Source organism: Phyllobates terribilis, unplaced genomic scaffold (assembly GCF_046119375.1).
Source record: "Phyllobates terribilis strain yellow unplaced genomic scaffold, ASM4611937v1 Scaffold_2__4_contigs__length_985480577, whole genome shotgun sequence".
Taxonomy (NCBI): Eukaryota; Metazoa; Chordata; class Amphibia; order Anura; family Dendrobatidae; genus Phyllobates; species Phyllobates terribilis.
Window position 1 is genome coordinate 25,405,220 of NW_027362762.1, and position 17,829 is coordinate 25,423,048.

A 17,829-nucleotide genomic window follows, 5' to 3' on the forward strand; every position below is an offset into this window, starting at 1 on the left:
ACAATTGTCTCAGTCCACAAGATCCCCTTCCTGGGATAGTAGTTCCACTGCCTTTGTGCCAGTATAGTCTGTAGTCACAGTCCCCGATCCACCAGACAACAGGTAAAATGATGTAAGCACAGGTGTCCAGTAGCAACAATCCTTTAAGAGAGTTTAAATCCAAATGACAGATCCCACAATGGTAGCATGTTTACCCAGTCCAGTCAGTAACTGATCTCCAACACTCCATATGCCACCCATCCATCCTTCCAGGTCCTCAGTCTCGATCCTATTCCTTCGATATTATTCCACACAACTTGTTGACTGAACACGTGGCTTCTCTTTTCTCCCTCCCTGGGATCAGCTCCCTCCCTCTTAAACATTTGCTTTTAGCTGTAAGAATGAAAAATCTTTCAGCTGCCTATCACTGATGATCCTTGTGATGATGGCTCCGCTGAGAGAACAGTGGTTTAAGGCTCCTGAGATATGGTCATTGAATGGAAGCATTGATTCCTGAAGCTGAACTGATGAGCAAACAAATCACTAATGAGATTACTGGAATGCTGGACACGTTACAAGTGAAATTAGTGCACATAAACTGACAAGCTAGCCGAACTCTATAAACATTCAGGCTTATACAAATAATAGTTTCTTGACCAACCAAAGAAAAACACATAAATTCAAAAGACAACATAAAGATAATAGCGTATGTCTCCTGGCCTGCTGAATTAACGTTTGGATAATTGTGATTAAATGCTGTGTCATCACATTGCTACCCCATCTTAATTAGCCAGAAGTGATAGGCTTCTAATCATCCCTCTCCACTTAGTGGGGACAGTTCATCAGCATGTCTTTAAGCGCAGACAGGAATGTAAGAGGTCTCACTTTCATGAGAACAAAGCTTTGTATCATCCAGTTTCCTCAGAGCATTTTTCATGGCACTCCCTGAAGAAGCCCGTGTGAAACGTGTATTGTAGCGGGGGGCGGCGCGGACACATCTCCAGCATGGCTTATGGTTGGTAATCTTCTCCAGTACATTCACTTGGACTGAAATCTTTCTATTATTATGAGCATTGTCTCTTATGTATAAATTCTTCCAGTATATCTCTTTGTGCTGTATCTAATTACTCTTATGAGCACTGTATCTTATATACCTGCATGGATTTATCTCATTTTGTGATAGATGTGTGACTCATTTTTTGGAGTATAAGTGACTCGCCCCCTGGGCCGTGGGGCACTCGGAACCGGGCAATAGGGAGACGATGGGGGTAGTAGTGGCGACCCGGTCCCGTGGCTCAGGAATATGGCACAGGACCCCCTTCTATCCTTTCTCTGGCCTGCCTCACCAGTGACCCACTTTTGTCCAGCTGCCGCGGACTTGTGCGGGTAAACGTGGGCCCCGTTCTCCGCTGTCCTATATGGTGCCTTCCTAGCAGGTTTGATGAGGTGTCGCACCAATAAATGATCACGACGTCCGGTCTTTGGCTGAGGGTAGTTTCTCCTCCACCAACTTGGGATCCGGCACCCTTAATCTGCCTGACCCTTCACCCTGTATTCTCGTGGGTTCTTAGGGTCCCTTCCACCTTCTTGCTCCTGAGCCCTTCTGTTTCTATGTCTCTTCTTCTCCTTTTCTGTTCCTTCCTGTTCCTTTCTGTTCCTTTCTCGTGGAGCTGGGATGAGACGTAATCACAGCTCCCTTTCACCTCCTCTGTCTCTCTCTTCCACTCTGTCTTCCTCGGCCTCTCTCTAGGCCCGCTCCTGAGTGGAGCTCCTACAGAGCCTCCACTCCCGGTCTTCTCTCACTGACTGAACAGACTGAACCCAGATCTAAGATGGTGCCCACCTTTTATACCTCCCTCTGACCATGAGCCCAGGTGACCAGCAACCAATGGGCTCCTTCCTACGCTCAGGAACCAACCCCTCTCTGCCCCTACAGCACTGGGTATTCCACCCCCCTCCCCACTCCAGCCAGGGACATAGTCGGTCGTGCCTGCACTTCTGTCTAGTGGGAGCACCGTTGAGCTGTCCCTCGGAAATGGGGTGTGTGTGCTGTATGCAGCTAACTGAGCCCTGGTCCATACTCCATCCTTACCTGGGAGTGGAATACCACACCTCTGGCAGAGGTGCAATACCCCTGTAGCGGCCGAACCCTTGGGGCGCTACATTCCCCCCTGGTAAATCACAGCACATCCTCGGACTGGAAAAGAGCAAAAACAGTTAAGTACAGGACATGCAAACTTTTTCAATAACCTTTTACATCAGAAACGGACGACACAGTTCAATTCCCTTTATGGGACGCACTTTTCTCTCACTAGGCACTATAAAATATTTTCAACACTACTAGAACTCTTTTGTCACTTGTCATATAAAACGGTTTCAAGATTATGTAAAACATTTTCTAGCAGCATATTAAACTCCTCATATAAAACTATTTTAGGCAAAACATATTCTGGTATTCTTGGATCATGGCCGCGGTGCAACTTGCGACCAGGTGTTCTTCCCTCTTAAAGGTGCAACAGTCCAGCAGATTTATCTTGAGGCAGACGTTGCAGTCTTTTTATAAAACCAGTAGGGGGCGCTTTAGGAAGCGCAACTATTTACAGGGAATTGGCCGCTCTCAGTCCTCAGCCAGTTTTGGGAAGGGGAATGGCTGCTCACAGTCCTCAGCCTGGTAGGGGATATAGGGGATAACGTTCACACGGGAAACAGTTTCACGAAAGTCCTTTGTACCCCGACGGGTAACTATTTACACTGGTATGCCACTATTCACTGGTAGCGATACCCTCCAGCTGCTCCTTGCTCCTCATAATCTTCAGGCCCGTCCGGGCCCTCTTGGTACTCTGGATCTGAGTAGTGCTGTTCCTCTCTTATCCTCTGGACATGAAGGGCATACCATCCCTTTAGGCCTCGGTGTCGGGTGTAGGACACCAAGTCTCCTGGAAACAGATCCTGTTCTGGATGGCCCTCTGGCAGGTGACCCTCCACGTCCCTCCTGTCAACATGGATGTTTGTGGCGGTGGCAGAGTCCCGAATGAACCCCCACCCTTTCTTCTGGTGGAACTTCACCACGGTCCCAGGTGTTTTAGGACCGCGTGCTGCATGGGGGCTCCGGCGGGTGCACGTCTTCTCCTCTGCGCTTCGGGCCTGCAGCTGCTCCCTCTTCCGGCGCCGTGCCCGCTCCTCCTCCGGACCTGCCAATTGAGCATACAGGTCCGTGCCCAAGGGTGGTGGTTTCGAGACCAGGGGCGCACGCGGTTGGGAGGCGCCTAGGGAGATCAGGCCTTGCGACCGGGCCTGGAGCGGGCCACTTCTTACCGCGCCCGGGGTCAGAGGACACGACGGGGAGCGTGGTTCAGCAACTGTGCTCGTGGCTTGCGGCCTAGGTGTTTGCGGCGGGCGCGTGGAAGCTGCAGCGGCTCCCGGGACTTCTGGCTCCGCGACGGGATCCAGAGGTAAGGCTACGGTGTCAGGACCCGGGGCAGGGGCGTCCGCCTTACTTGCCTCTTCTGCAGCGTCGTCCTCGGCTTCCATTCTGTTTTCACCGCCCTCGGAGGCAGGCGTGCTGCTGGGTGCCAGTGGCGCCTCCTGCTGCTGAATCACGGCCCGCCAGGCCATCTCTTCCTTCCACCCGGCAATCACGTCCCGCCGCGCTCGGACCATTCTCCGGTCCAGCTCCTCCAGCGCCGCCCGCACATACTGGGGGTCTTCCTTGGGGAGGTGTGCTAGCAGCTCCGTGAAGCTGCATGGGGATTCGGCCTGCAGCAGGCCACGCGCCAGGGCGCTGGAGCTGGTTCCTGTCTCTATCTCCGGGTGCGGCCTGGTGAGACTGATCCAGACCACCCCCTGCCCCACAGTTTTCTCCTCTTTCCGCCCCCATGGGGGGTGGTCCTGGGGCATTCTGCTGACAATCACTCTCAGGGGCAGCCCCCCCACTTTGATGGACATCTCCACAGCCGCGCTCATGGCTGTTGGGGGCGGGCTCCTTCTTTGGCGCCATTCTAGGACCTGGCCCACGATGGGAGGCGGCCTCCTGTGGTCTTTTGGCACACACATTATGGCGCTCGTTCTTCTGGGGCGGGCGCCATCTTTAGTACAGTGAAACAGTGTCTTTTCAGGCGCGCAGTACCCGTTGTTAGCGGGCACGAAATCCTGCTGACTACGCCAAAGCTGACTCGCCCCCTGAGCCGTGGGGCACTCAGAACCGGGCAATAGGGAGACGATGGGGGTAGTAGTAGCGACCCGGTCCCGTGGCTCAGGGTGGTCAGACCAGTGGCAGTCTTTTAGATGTTTTAGATAATGTCCGACTACGCCACCCGTGGATTGCGGTTATTAGGAACCGCCGCTGCAGGGCAGACCGTTGGGGCCGATGATGTATGCAGCTGGGATGGTGTGACTCCCCACGGGAAGAGTGCGGCCCCAGGGCAGTGTAGTGGATGGTGGGAGTGATAGTGGTGAGAGTCCCAGTACCGTTAGTGCTGGAGGAGCGAAAGAGCACACAGACAACGTACTGCAGTCCAATGTCTTTTACTCACAGTTCAGGTACTCCGGGTCACTTCTGTACAGGTAGAAAATGTGAAAATAACCTTGGCACTCAAAAAAATTCTGCTTAAGAAAATTTATTACTTATTACAGTCCATATTGATATACAGTAAACAGTTTACTGTATATCAATATGGACTGTAATAAGTAATAAATTTTCTTAAGCAGAATTTTTTTGAGTGCCAAGGTTATTTTCACATGTTACAGGGCACGGTCCCTTCTTGAGCACCACTCTAGGGTGTGCAGTGATTTTTTGATTTACTTCTGTACAGGTAGTGACCGCCCGAGCCGTGCTGCGTCCACCAGGTGAGGGGCTCGGTCAACTCCCAGGCAGCTCAGGAATATGGCACAGGACCCCCTTCTTTCCTTTCTCTGGCCTGCCTCACCAGTGACCCACTTTTGTCCAGCTGCCGCGGACTTGTGCGGGTAAACGTGGGCCCCGTTCTCCGCTGTCCTATATGGTGCCTTCCTAGCAGGTTTGATGAGGTATTGCACCAATAGATGATCATGATGACCGGTCTTTGGCTGAGGGTAGTTTCTCCTCCACCAACTTGGGATCCGGCACCCTTAATCTGCCTGTCCCTTCACCCTGTATTCTCGTGGGTTCTTAGGGTCCCTTCCACCTTCTTGTTCCTGAGCCCTTCTGTTTCTTCCTCTCTTTCTTTGCTGTTCCTTTCTGTTTCTGTTCCTCTCCCCAGGCCTGCCTCATGGAGCTGGGCCCAGACTGAGCCGCAGCTCCCTGTCAGCCCTCTCTGGCTGAACTCCTTCTCTCTCTTCTCCTCCTGCTTGAACTGACCCAGAACTAAGATGGTGCCCACCTTTTATACCTCCCTCTAGAAACATGAGCCCAGGTGACCAGCAACCAATGGGCTCCTTCCTACGCTCAGGAACCAACCCCTATCTGCCCCTACAGCACTGGGTATTCCACCCCCCTCCCCACTCCAGGCAGGGACATAGTCGGTCGTGCCTGCACTTCTGTCTAGTGGGAGCACCATTGAGCTGTCCCTCGGAAATGGGGTGTGTGTGCTGTATGCAGCTAACTGAGCCCTGGTCCATACTCCATCCTTACCCGGGAGTGGAATATCGCACCTCTGGCAGAGGTGCAATACCCCTGTAGCAACCGCACCCTCGGGGCTCTACATAAGCACTTTGCACTTTTTATTAGCACATATTGATTGAACAGGCTTATTCTCGGTCCAAGCACCTGGCACGTATTCATACCTGCGGCTGATGTTTCCCTGCCTCTCCTTTATTTTGTTTTCTGTTTTTTTAATCTGTCTTCTATGTTTTTTATTTCCATTGTTGTCATGTGGGGTTTTTATACCTAATAATTTGTTATTGTCAGACTCAATATGTGATAGTTATTATTAACTGCCAGATAGTCCTTTTTCTTTTCCATGTGAATAAACTCCACTTCCGTGACCAGTGTTTAGTAAGTTTTTTTGTTAACCCTTTTTATTTTATGTAATTGTATATTCTGAATTATTTTGTCTCCTTTGTAAAATCTTTTGTATATTTTTTATTAACACTGCCTATCTTTTTGGATTAAATATAAAATTGAATATTTCTTTTCCTTTTGTCCTGTAACTGCCTCGCCTCAAAGCCATACTTAACCAATTGGCCCATGGTGGCATCTAATAATATTTATTGGGTTATCGTAGAGTTGGCAGTGACTGTACTGGGTTGTGTGTGTGTGTGTGTGGGTATATATATATATATATATATATATATATATATATATATATATACTGTGTATATATATATATACTGTATATATATATATATATATATAATATATATTCCATGCCTTGGAATCTGAGGTGTGTATACCATACATCCACTGTTGGTTCTCCAATAACCGGCCTATTAGAGGAAACAGCCACAGTCTCCTCCGTTAATCGTCTGTCAATTGTGTAATTGTCCTGATGATAGGAGGCAGCAGAGAACTGTTCATGACAATAAGTTAACAGTATGGTGGGTTCAGTGTTACCCCCATGGCTGTGATCTTGGACACTTATCTATATGAAGTGTTTTCCATTTGACCATGTGTGGTGGGGTGAATCTCTGGGGCATGATTGTTTTGAGCACTGGGCACCTTATAGAACTTTTGCCCTTTGCTATTCACCTATGCTATTATGAGCCATTTTGTATATACTTCCCAAGTGAGGCTCTCTGTATACTGATCGTCATATTACAAAGTTGAGGCTGGTGGCCTATATGAGAGAACTCCCATCTACACACTATGGAAATTAGTACTTTATTGCTGTGTTAATACAGAAAAAATACATATCTTTGTACTGTGTTAGCCAGTGCATAGAAAAACATTGAGATTTGAGAGTCCTCAGTGGTTGATAAAGTTTAATGGCGAACTGAATAGAGGGTAACAAATTGCAAGCTTTCAAGACTACTCAGGCCTCTTCATCAGGCATAGTATAGCACAAAATCTGAAGAGTCACATATTTATACACAACAAGACACAGAAAAAATGCAATAGATGAGACAAGTGAAGTAAAGCAGAACTATCATTATGGGAGAGGGATAAACAGTTGTTGCCGTACATATTGGAATAGTTCATAGATAAGCAGTGTGAAAGGTTTATTGTCCTGTGATTGAGGTATGGTTCATGATTGTGATCCCCCAAATGATCTGAGAAGCACATTCCTTAGTTGATATAGAAAGAAAGCTGCTGTGGTCGGGTTGCTGACACTCTCTGTGCTGCTGTGGTGGAGTCACTGACATACTCTGTGCTGCTGTGTTGGAGTCGCTGACATACTCTGTGCTACTGTGGAGGAGTCGCTGACACACTCTGTGCTGCTGTGGTGGAGTCGCTGACATTCTCTGTGCTGCTGTGGTGGATTTGCTAACATACTCTGCAATGCTGTGGTGGAGTCACTGACATACTCTGTGCTGCTGTGGTGGAGTCACTGACATACTCTGTGCTGCTGTGGTGGAGTTACTGACATACTCTGTGATTCTGCAGCAGCGTCTCGGGAGGGGATGTGTACTTGGAGTAGTTGATGTATAAGAGAGAGACAGCCTGTCTCTCTGTCTGTCTGTCTCTATGATGAGGAACATACTTGTGCTTCGGGGCAGCCTGTGGTCTTTTCTTGCTGATCTGGCCTATAGCACCAGGATAAGACCCATCAACAGTCCGCCCCAAAGCACGAGAATCTCATTAACTCAAAACTGCAAACCCTGATTACACAAGAACCGCAAGATGGATTTCTTCACCTCAGGTATCATTCTAACCAGTGCAACAGCCCCAACCTGGCAATGCTTGTAGTTTACTACAATCCTGCTGACAGGTTCCCTTTGCATAGGACAGTTTTCATCCAAAACACATAAAAAGTTCTATTGTCTATTGTCTACAGCCAAGCCATCAGATACAATCGGATATGTTCCAACCCTATGGATAGAGACAAACACCTTGGTGGCCTCAAAAGACCTTTTTGAATCAGGGCTACCATCCAAGAACAATTGAAAACCAGAGTACAAGAGCCACCAGAATATCAAGGAATCATCTCCTACAGTACATTACAAGACTAAACAAGAAAGCAACCGGGTGCCTCTAGTAGTCACCTACAATCCAAATCTGGAGGCGCTAAGGAGAGCTGCTCAGAAACTACAACCCTTACTACAAAAGATGCCCGATTACAATCCATATTTCCAGATCCCCCACTTCTGTGTTTCAGGCAGCCCCCAAATCTAAGAAGCATCATTGTCAGAAGCTCCCTGTCATCTCCACCAGCTACAGTAACCTTTCCCTGAAACCAGAAAAAAAAAAGTAAAACCTGTACATTTATAACGACCACAGACAAGATAAAGATCCCCAATTCATCCAATTCACATCAGGGCTACAAGATCCCAGGTACTTTCAGCTGCATCACATCTAATGTAGTGTACTTAATTATATGTACCAAATGTCCAGCTGGGGGTCTGTATGTAGGGAAGACAGGGCAAAAACTTAGGACAAGGATGAATCATCATCGCCACACAATAAAAGGATACATCTACCTGTGGCCAAACATTTTTGTTTCCCTGATCACAGCATCATGGACATGAAATTACATCTGGGAATACAAACTTATTACAACCTTTGACACACTCAGAACATGAATGAATATGTCTCATGAATTTATGTTTTTCTACATCAACTCTAAGGAATGTGCTCCTCTGATCATGTGGGGGCATCACCATCATGGACCAGACTTCAATCACAGGACAATGAAACATTCACACCCCTTATCTATGAACTGCTCCAATATTTATGGCCACAGCTGTTTATCCCTCTCCCATAATGATAGCTCTGCTTCATGTCACTTGTCTCATCTATTGCATTATTCTTGTGTCTTGTTGTGCATAAATATGTGACTCTTCAGATTTTGTGATTTTGTGGAGGTGCCTGATGAAGAGACCTGCGTAGTCTCGAAAGCTGCAATTTGTTACCTTTTCAGTTACCCATTAAAATGTATCAACTACCGAGGACTCTAAAATCTTAAAATTTTTCTATTGCTGTGTTGCATTTTCAGTTGTTCTTTGCACATTTATCATGATATGTTTTGTGATGGTTCTAAATGCATAATGTATAATATATTTATTCAGTACCATCCCATGCAACTTGATTTAATCTGTTATTGCAACATTGTGCTAGCAATATTCTCACTTTACTGGCGACCTTTACTATTTTTGTAATCATGCATGAGCTATAACCGGGTCCCTGACTAGTTGGCGACAGATTGTCTTTTTATCCTGTTTATGACTTCTACTCCCATTGTTGTTTTTTTTATTGTATTCATAAATAAAGTTTTTTTCCATTACTATATTATTTTGTGAATCTGTCAGTCATTGGTCGATGTTAGTTTTCACCATCAGTGATTGGTCGATGTTAGTTTTCACCATCAGTGATTGGTCGATGTTAGTTTTCACCATCAGTGATTGGTCGATGTTAGTTTTCACCATCAGTGATTGGTCAGTGTCAGTTTTCACCATCAGTGATTGGTCAATGTTAGTTTTCACCATCAGTGATTGGTCGGTGTTAGTTTTCACCATCAGTGATTGGTCAATGTTAGTTTTCACCATCAGTGATTGGTCAATGTTAGTTTTCACCATCAGTGATTGGTCAATGTTAGTTTTCACCATCAGTGATTTTTTCAATGTTAGTTTTCACCATCAGTGATTGGTCGGTGTTAGTTTTCACCATCAGTCATTGGTCGATGTTAGTTTTCACCATCAGTCATTGGTCGATGTTAGCTTTCACCATCAGTCATTGGTCGATGTTAGTTTTCATCATCAGTCATTGGTTGATGTTAGTTTTCACCATCAGTGATTGATCGGTGGCAGTTTTCACCATCAGTGATCAGTCAGTTTCAGTTGAGTTTTGAGTTTCATCCACTTCTCTTGGATGAAAAAACAAATAAAAACCTAATGGAGGTTTCTTCAGTTTTTATCAAACAGTCTGTGAACAACAGACACCTCCCTGATGGTATCTGAGTGTTCTCCGCTTGTCTCACAAACCCATAGACATGAAATGGTGGGTTTGTTCTGGCACACAGTAAGAAATAAATAAACACCAATACAAATTAATCCCATAGGCCAAACACGAGACCACCAACTCCTAAACATACAGCAAAAATTAACTATATGGCCAAAGTTAAAATCGCAAAACTGGATTGAAATATATTAAAAACAAACATGATGTAGACATAATTAAAAAATAGAAACCACCACAGATGAGAAATAGGTGGGTGAACCTGGACATCCAGAGTATAACCGGTAGTCATTAAATTAATACAGTTATGACAACAGGTAAATGTCAGAAAGGAATGTTTCTATATAATGCTCAGTTATACATTTACTGTATCAAAAAATATATGTAGATCATACCCAAAATAACATCACCTATACCAATAAATAATCCAAGACAACATAATAATGACGACCCAATGCAACCTGAAGTAAGTATATAGCAAATAGAAGATATTTACCGAAGGAGCTATGTACAAAGTCCAGGCACCCACCACACCCAGTATACCCTTAGGTCAATATATAGATACTGATACCTCCATAAAAAGGGGGGCATCAGTATCTATATGTTGACGTAGGGGTATACTGGGTGTGGTGGGTGCCTGGACTTTGTACATAGCTCCTTCGGTAAATATCTTCTATTTGCTATATACTTACTTCAGGTTGCATTGGGTCGTCATTATTATGCTGTCTTGGATTATTTATTGGTATAGGTGATGTTATTTTGGGTATGATCTACATATATTTTTTGATACAGTAAATGTATGACTGACCATTATATAGAAACATTCCTTTCTGACATTTACCTGTTATATGTGTATTAATTTAATGACTACCGGTTATTCTCTGGATGTCCAGGTTCACCCACCTATTTCTCATCTGTGGTGGTTTCTATTTTTTAATTATGTCTACATCATGTTTGTTTTTAATATATTTCAATCCAGTTTTGCGATTTTAACTTTGGCCATATAGTTAATTTTTGCTGTATGTTTTGGAGCTGCTGGCACACAGTAAGGACAATATTGGACAAGTCTCTGTGATCTTGTGTAGACCACTAGGTATGAAGAAGAAATTAGACGTTAGAGCTACGCATAGACCATCATAGGCATGACTGCTGTCCTTGAATAACACAGAACACGTATGAGAAAGACTGAAGTGTGAATAGCCTCTTAGTTGTTTGTCTACACATGTAAGTTTAAGAGACTATGAAGAATTTAGAAACCTCACGAAGCCTCAAATGTCCTGAATGTTGTCGAAGCACCGGGCGACTAGGAACCATTTGAGGTGTCAGGGACTGTGTGTGAGCGAAGGATATCTGAGGACACATTTTCTGTGTTTCAGCCCTCAGATCTGTACCCCTGTCTGACGGTGTCACTGATTGAGGATAAGCCTTTATTCGTCCGCCTCTTCCTGGAACGTGGAGTCAGCTTGTCAGAATTCGTCACTTGGGACGCCCTCACACACCTGTACAACAACACAGACTCGTCCAGTCTGATTCACAGCAAGCTGGGGAGAGTGGTGATGGGGGAAAGATCACAAGAGAACGTTGAAGCCACCATCGAGCTGCACCATGTATCCCGCGTCCTGCAGGAAATTATGGGAGATCTCTCTGAACCTCTGTATCCAGAAGGAAAACATCGCAAAATGCGCAGTCTTAGACACGTCAACGTAAAGGTGAATATTCTTGCCGTTATGTACTGTAGGAAGATGTAGGACATTACTACAGACCTGCCCCATCTCCTACTACGTCCAGGAAAAGGATGACGGGCTGTGGATTCTGGATATGATCCGCTAAGGATCTGTTTTAGTTCAGAATGATCTATGATGTTACTTTGGCCAGAGTCTCAAGAATGGGTCCTTCTTTCGTTTTAGATGAATGGTAAAGTGTCTGTGATGAGAAAATCTGAGAACCAACAACAGCTGGAGCACCCGGTGCGCGATCTTCTCATATGGTGCATTGTCCAGAACCGGAAGGAACTTGCAGAAATAATCTGGAATCTGGTAATTTCTCCTTCACTTCACCTCGTTCTAATATCTGTTTGCCACTGTGCTCCTAGTATTGGCAGAAAGATTCACACCTTTGCCATAACCTTGTACGTGGACCACAGATTAGGCAACTCTAATAAACCTCACACATTTTGGGTTCAGAACCTTGTACTCGCTCAGTCCTCTTCTTTTCCTGCAGACTCAGGATTGTGTCGCAGGGGCTTTGGCTTGTACTAAGATCCTGAAATCCCTTTCCAAAGAAGAGGAGGACACGGAAAACATAGATGAGATGACAGCGCTGGCGGACATCTATGAGGAGCGGGCTGTAGGTGAGCGCAGGATCCTCACTGACCTGGCTTTCTCTGTTTATTATCTCTCACTTTAAATCCATTTGTCTTTATTCAGGAGTCTTCTCTGAATGTTATCGATATGATGAAAAACGAGCAGAACTTCTCCTCATCCGAGTGTCTCCCATATGGGGGAGAACCAGCGCTTTAGAACTTGCCCAGGAATCCCAAGCCCAGAACTTTATGTCTCAGGGTGGAGTGCAGGTGTGTGTGAGTCATCTCTGTGCAAGCGCCTCCACCTAAAAGATTGCAATGGTTGTAAGTGGCATTGTAATGGTCAGGAGCTGCCGGGGAGGTGTAAAGAACAGAGATGGTCACTGTGAATCATGATGGGGCCTCTGTACTCAATAGTGGGAGAACAAGAGATGGGGGATAACAGGGCCTCTGCACCCATTAATGGGAGAACATGGGATGGGGGATAACAGGGCCTCTGTATCCATTAAAAGGAGAACATGGGATGGAGGGATGACACGACCTCTGTATCCATTAATGGGAGAACATGGGATGGAGGATAACAGGGCCTCTGTATCCATTAATGGGAGAACATGGGATGGGGGATAACAGAGCCTCTGTATCCATTTATGGGGAAATATGGGATGGAGGATAACAGGACCTCTGTATCCATTAATGGGAGAACATGGGATGGAGGATGACAGGGCCTCTGTATCCATTTATGGGGAAATATGGGATGGAGGATAACAGGACCTCTGTATCCATTAATGGGAGAACATGGGATGGAGGATGACAGGGCCTCTGTACCCATTAATGGGAGAACATGGGATGGGGGATGACAGGGCCTCTGTATCCATTAATGGGAGAACATGGGATGGGGGATGACAGGGCCTCTGTACTCATTAATGGGAGAACATGGGATGGAGGATGACAGGGCCTCTGTACCCATTAAAAGGAGAACATGGGATGGTGGATGACAGGGCCTCAGTATCCATTAAAAGGAGAACATGGGATGGTGGATGACAGGGCCTCTGTATCCATTAAAAGGAGACCATGGGATGGAGGATGACAGGGCCTCTGTATCCATTAAAAGGAGAACATGGGATGGAGGATGACAGGGCCTCTGTACCCATTAATGGGAGAACATGGGATGGAGGATGACAGGGCCTCTGTATCCATTAATGGGATAACATGGGATGGAAGAGGACTGGGCCTCTGTATCCATTAATGGGAGAGCATGGGATGGAGGATGACAGGGCCTCTGTACCCATTAATGGGAGAGCATGGGGTGGAGGATGACAGGGCCTCTGCACCCATTTATGAGAGAACATGGGATGGAGGATGACAGGGCCTCTGCAACCATTTATGAGAGAACATGGGATGGAGGATGACAGGGCCTCTGTATTCAATAATGGGATAACATGGGATGAAGGATGACAGGGCCTCTGTACCCATTAATGGGAGAACATGGGATGGGGGATGACAGGGCCTCTGTATCCATTAATGGGAGAACATGGGATGGAGGGTGACAGGGCCTCTGTATCCATTAATGGGAGAACGTGGGATGGAGGATGACAGGGCCTCTGTATCCATTAATGGGAGAACATGGGATGGGGGATGACAGGGCCTCTGTATCTATTAAAAGGAGAACATGAGATGGAGGATGACAGGGCCTCTGTACCCATTAATGGGAGAACATGGGATGGAGGATGACAGGGCCTCTGTATCCATTAATGGGAGAACATGGGATGGAGGATGACAGGGCCTCTGTACCCATTAATGGGAGAACATGGGATGGAGGATGACAGGGCCTCTGTATCCATTAATGTGAGAACATGGGATGGAGGATGACAGGGCCTCTGTATCCATTAATGGGAGAACATGGTATGGAGGATGACAGGGCCTCTGTATCCATTAGTTGGAGAACATGGGATGGAGGATGACAGGGCCCCTGTACCCATTAATGGGAGAACATGGGATGGAGGATGACAGGGCCTCTGTATCCATTAGTTGGAGAACATGGGATGGAGGATGACAGGGCCTCTGTATCCATTAATGTGAGAACATGGGATGGAGGATGACAGGGCCCCTGTACCCATTAATGGGAGAACATGGGATGGAGGATGACAGGGCCTCTGTATCCATTAATGGGAGAACAAGGGATTGGGGATGACAGGGCCTCTGTACCCATTAATGGGAGAACATGGGATGGGGGATGACAGGACCTCTGTACCCATTAATGGGAGAACATGGGATGGGGGATGACAAGGCCTCTGTATCCATTAATGGGAGAAAATGGGATGGGGGATGACAGGACCTCTGTATCCATTAATGGGAGAACATGGGATGGAGGATAACAGGGCCTCTGTACCCATTAATAGGAGAACATGGGATGGGGGATGACAGGGCCTCTGTACCCATTAATGGGAGAACATGGGATGGGGGATGACAGGGCCTCTGTATCCATTAAAGGGAGAACATGGGATGGAGGATGACAGGGCCTCTGTATCCATTAATGGGAGAACATGGGATGGAGGATGACAGTGCCTCTGTACCTATTAATGGGACAACATGGGATGGAGGATGACAGGGCCTCTGTATCCATTAATGGGATAACGTGGGATGGAGGATGACAGGGCCTCTGTACCCATTAATGGGAGAACATGGGATGGAGGATGACTGGGCCTCTGTATCCATTAATGGGAGAACATGGGATGGAGGATGACAGGGCCTCTGTATCCATTAATGGGATAACATGGGATGGAGGATGACAGGGCCTCTGTACCCATTAATGGGAGAACATGGGATGGAGGATGACAGGCCCTCTGTATCCATTAATGGGAGAACATCTGATGGAGGATGACAGGGCCTCTGTACCCATTAATGGGAGAACATGGGATGGAGGATGACAGGGCCTCTGTATCCATTAATGGGAGAACATGGGATGGAGGAAGACAGGGCCCCTGTACCCATTAATGGGAGAACATGGGATGGAAGATGACAGGGCCTCTGTATCCATTAATTGGAGAACATGGGATGGAGGATGACAGGGCCTCTGTATCCATTAATGGGAGAACATGGGATGGGGGATGACAGGGCCTCTGTACCCATTAATGGGAGAACATGGGATGGGGGATGACAGGGCTTCTGTATCCATTAATGGGAGAACATGGTATGGAGGATGACAGGGCCTCTGTATCCATTAGTTGGAGAACATGGGATGGAGGATGACAGGGCCCCTGTACCCATTAATGGGAGAACATGGGATGGAGGATGACAGGGCCTCTGTATCCATTAGTTGGAGAACATGGGATGGAGGATGACAGGGCCTCTGTATCCATTAATGTGAGAACATGGGATGGAGGATGACAGGGCCCCTGTACCCATTAATGGGAGAACATGGGATGGAGGATGACAGGGCCTCTGTATCCATTAATGGGAGGACAAGGGATTGGGGATGACAGGGCCTCTGTACCCATTAATGGGAGAACATGGGATGGGGGATGACAGGACCTCTGTACCCATTAATGGGAGAACATGGGATGGGGAATGACAGGGCCTCTGTATCCATTAATGGGAGAAAATGGGATGGGGGATGACAGGGCCTCTGTATCCATTAATGGGAGAACATGGGATGGAGGATGACAGGGCCCTGTATCCATTAATGGGAGAACATGGGATGGAGGATGACGGGGCCTCTGTATCCATTAATTGGAGAACATGGGATGGGGGATGACAGGACCTTTGTATTCATTAATGGGAGAACATGGGATGGGGGATGACAGGGCCTCTGTATCCATTAATGGGAGAACATGGGATGGAGGATGTCAGAACCTCTGTACCCATTAATGGGATAACATGGGATGGGGGATGACAGGATCTCTGTATCGATTAATGGGAGAACATGGGATGGGGGATGACAGGGCCTCTGTATCCATTAATGGGAGAACATGGGATGGGGGATGACAGGGCCTCTGTATCCATTAATGGGAGAACATGGGATGGAGGATGACAGGGCCTCTGTATCCATTAATGGGAGAACATGGGATGGGGGATGACAGGACCTCTGTATCCATTAATGGGAGAACATGGGATGGGGGATGACACGGCCTCTGTATCCATTAATGGGAGAACATGGGATGGGGGATGACAGCGCCTCTGTATCCATTAATGGGAGAACATGGGATGGGGGATGACAGGGCCTCTGTATCCATTAATGGGAGAACATGGGATGGAGGATGACAGGGCCTCTGTATCCATTAATGGGAGAACATGGGATGAAGGATGACAGGACCTCTGTATCCATTAATGGGAGAAAATGGGATGAAGGATGACAGGGCCTCTGTATCCATTAATTGGAGAACATGGGATGGAGGATGACAGGGCCTCTGTACCTATTAATTGGAGAACATGGGATGGGGGGTGACAGGGCCTCTGTATCCATTAATGGGAGAACATGGGATGGAGGATGACAGGACCTCTGTACCTATTAATGGGAGAACATGGGATGGGGGATGACAGGGCATCTGTATCCATTAATGGGATAACATGGGATGGAGGATGACAGGGCCTCTGTAACCATTAATGGGAGAACATGGGATGGAGGATGACAGGGCCTCTGTACCTAATAATGGGAGAACATGGGATGGGGGATGACAGGGCCTCTGTATCCATTAATGGGAGAACATGGGATGGGGGATGACAGGGCCTCTGTATCCATTAATGGGAGAACATGGGATGGTGGATGACAAGGCCTCTGTATCCATTAATGGGAGCACATGGCATGAGGGATGACAGGGCCTCTGTATCCATTAATGGGAGAACATGGGATGAGGGATGACAGGGCCTCTGTACCCATTAATGGGAGAGTATGGGATTGAGAATGACAGGGCCTCTGTACCCATTAATGGGAGAACATGGGATGGGGGATGACAGGGCCTCTGTACCCATTAATGGGAGAACATGGGATGGAGGATGACAAGGCCTCTGTACCCATTAATTAGAGAACATGGGATGGGGGATGACAGGGCCTCTGTACCCATTAATGGGAGAACATGGGATGGGGGATGACAGGGCCTCTGTATCCATTAATGGGAGAACATGGGATGGGGGATGACAGGGCCTCTGTACCTATTAATGGGAGAACATGGGATGGAGGATGACAGGGCCTCTGTATCCATTAATGGTAGAACATGGGATGGGGGATGACAGGGCCTCTGTATCAATTAATAGGAGAACATGGGATGGAGGATGACAAGGCCTCTGTACCCATTAATTAGAGAACATGGGATGGGGGATGACAGGGCCTCTGTACCCATTAATGGGAGAACATGGGATGGAGGATGACAGGGCCTCTGTATCCATTAATGGGAGAACATGGGATGGAGGATGACAGGGCCTCTGTACCTATTAATGGGAGAACATGGGATGGAGGATGACAGGGCCTCTGTATCCATTAATGGGAGAACATGGGATGGGGGATGACAGGGCCTCTGTATCAATT

At 47.1% G+C, this 17,829-nt stretch overlaps 1 protein-coding gene across 3 annotated transcripts in view; it reads left to right on the forward strand.

The window, feature by feature from the left end:
* The window catches only part of LOC141190223 (transient receptor potential cation channel subfamily M member 2-like), a 399,780-nt gene that overhangs the window by 211,919 nt on the left and 170,032 nt on the right, over positions 1-17,829 (forward strand). For all 3 annotated transcript variants that reach the window (XM_073661205.1, XM_073661206.1, XM_073661207.1), the window contains 4 exons: positions 11,383-11,715; positions 11,914-12,042; positions 12,227-12,356; positions 12,433-12,578. In XM_073661205.1, the coding sequence (XP_073517306.1) occupies positions 11,383-11,715; positions 11,914-12,042; positions 12,227-12,356; positions 12,433-12,578 (738 nt within the window). The remainder of the gene's footprint in view (positions 1-11,382; positions 11,716-11,913; positions 12,043-12,226; positions 12,357-12,432; positions 12,579-17,829) is intronic.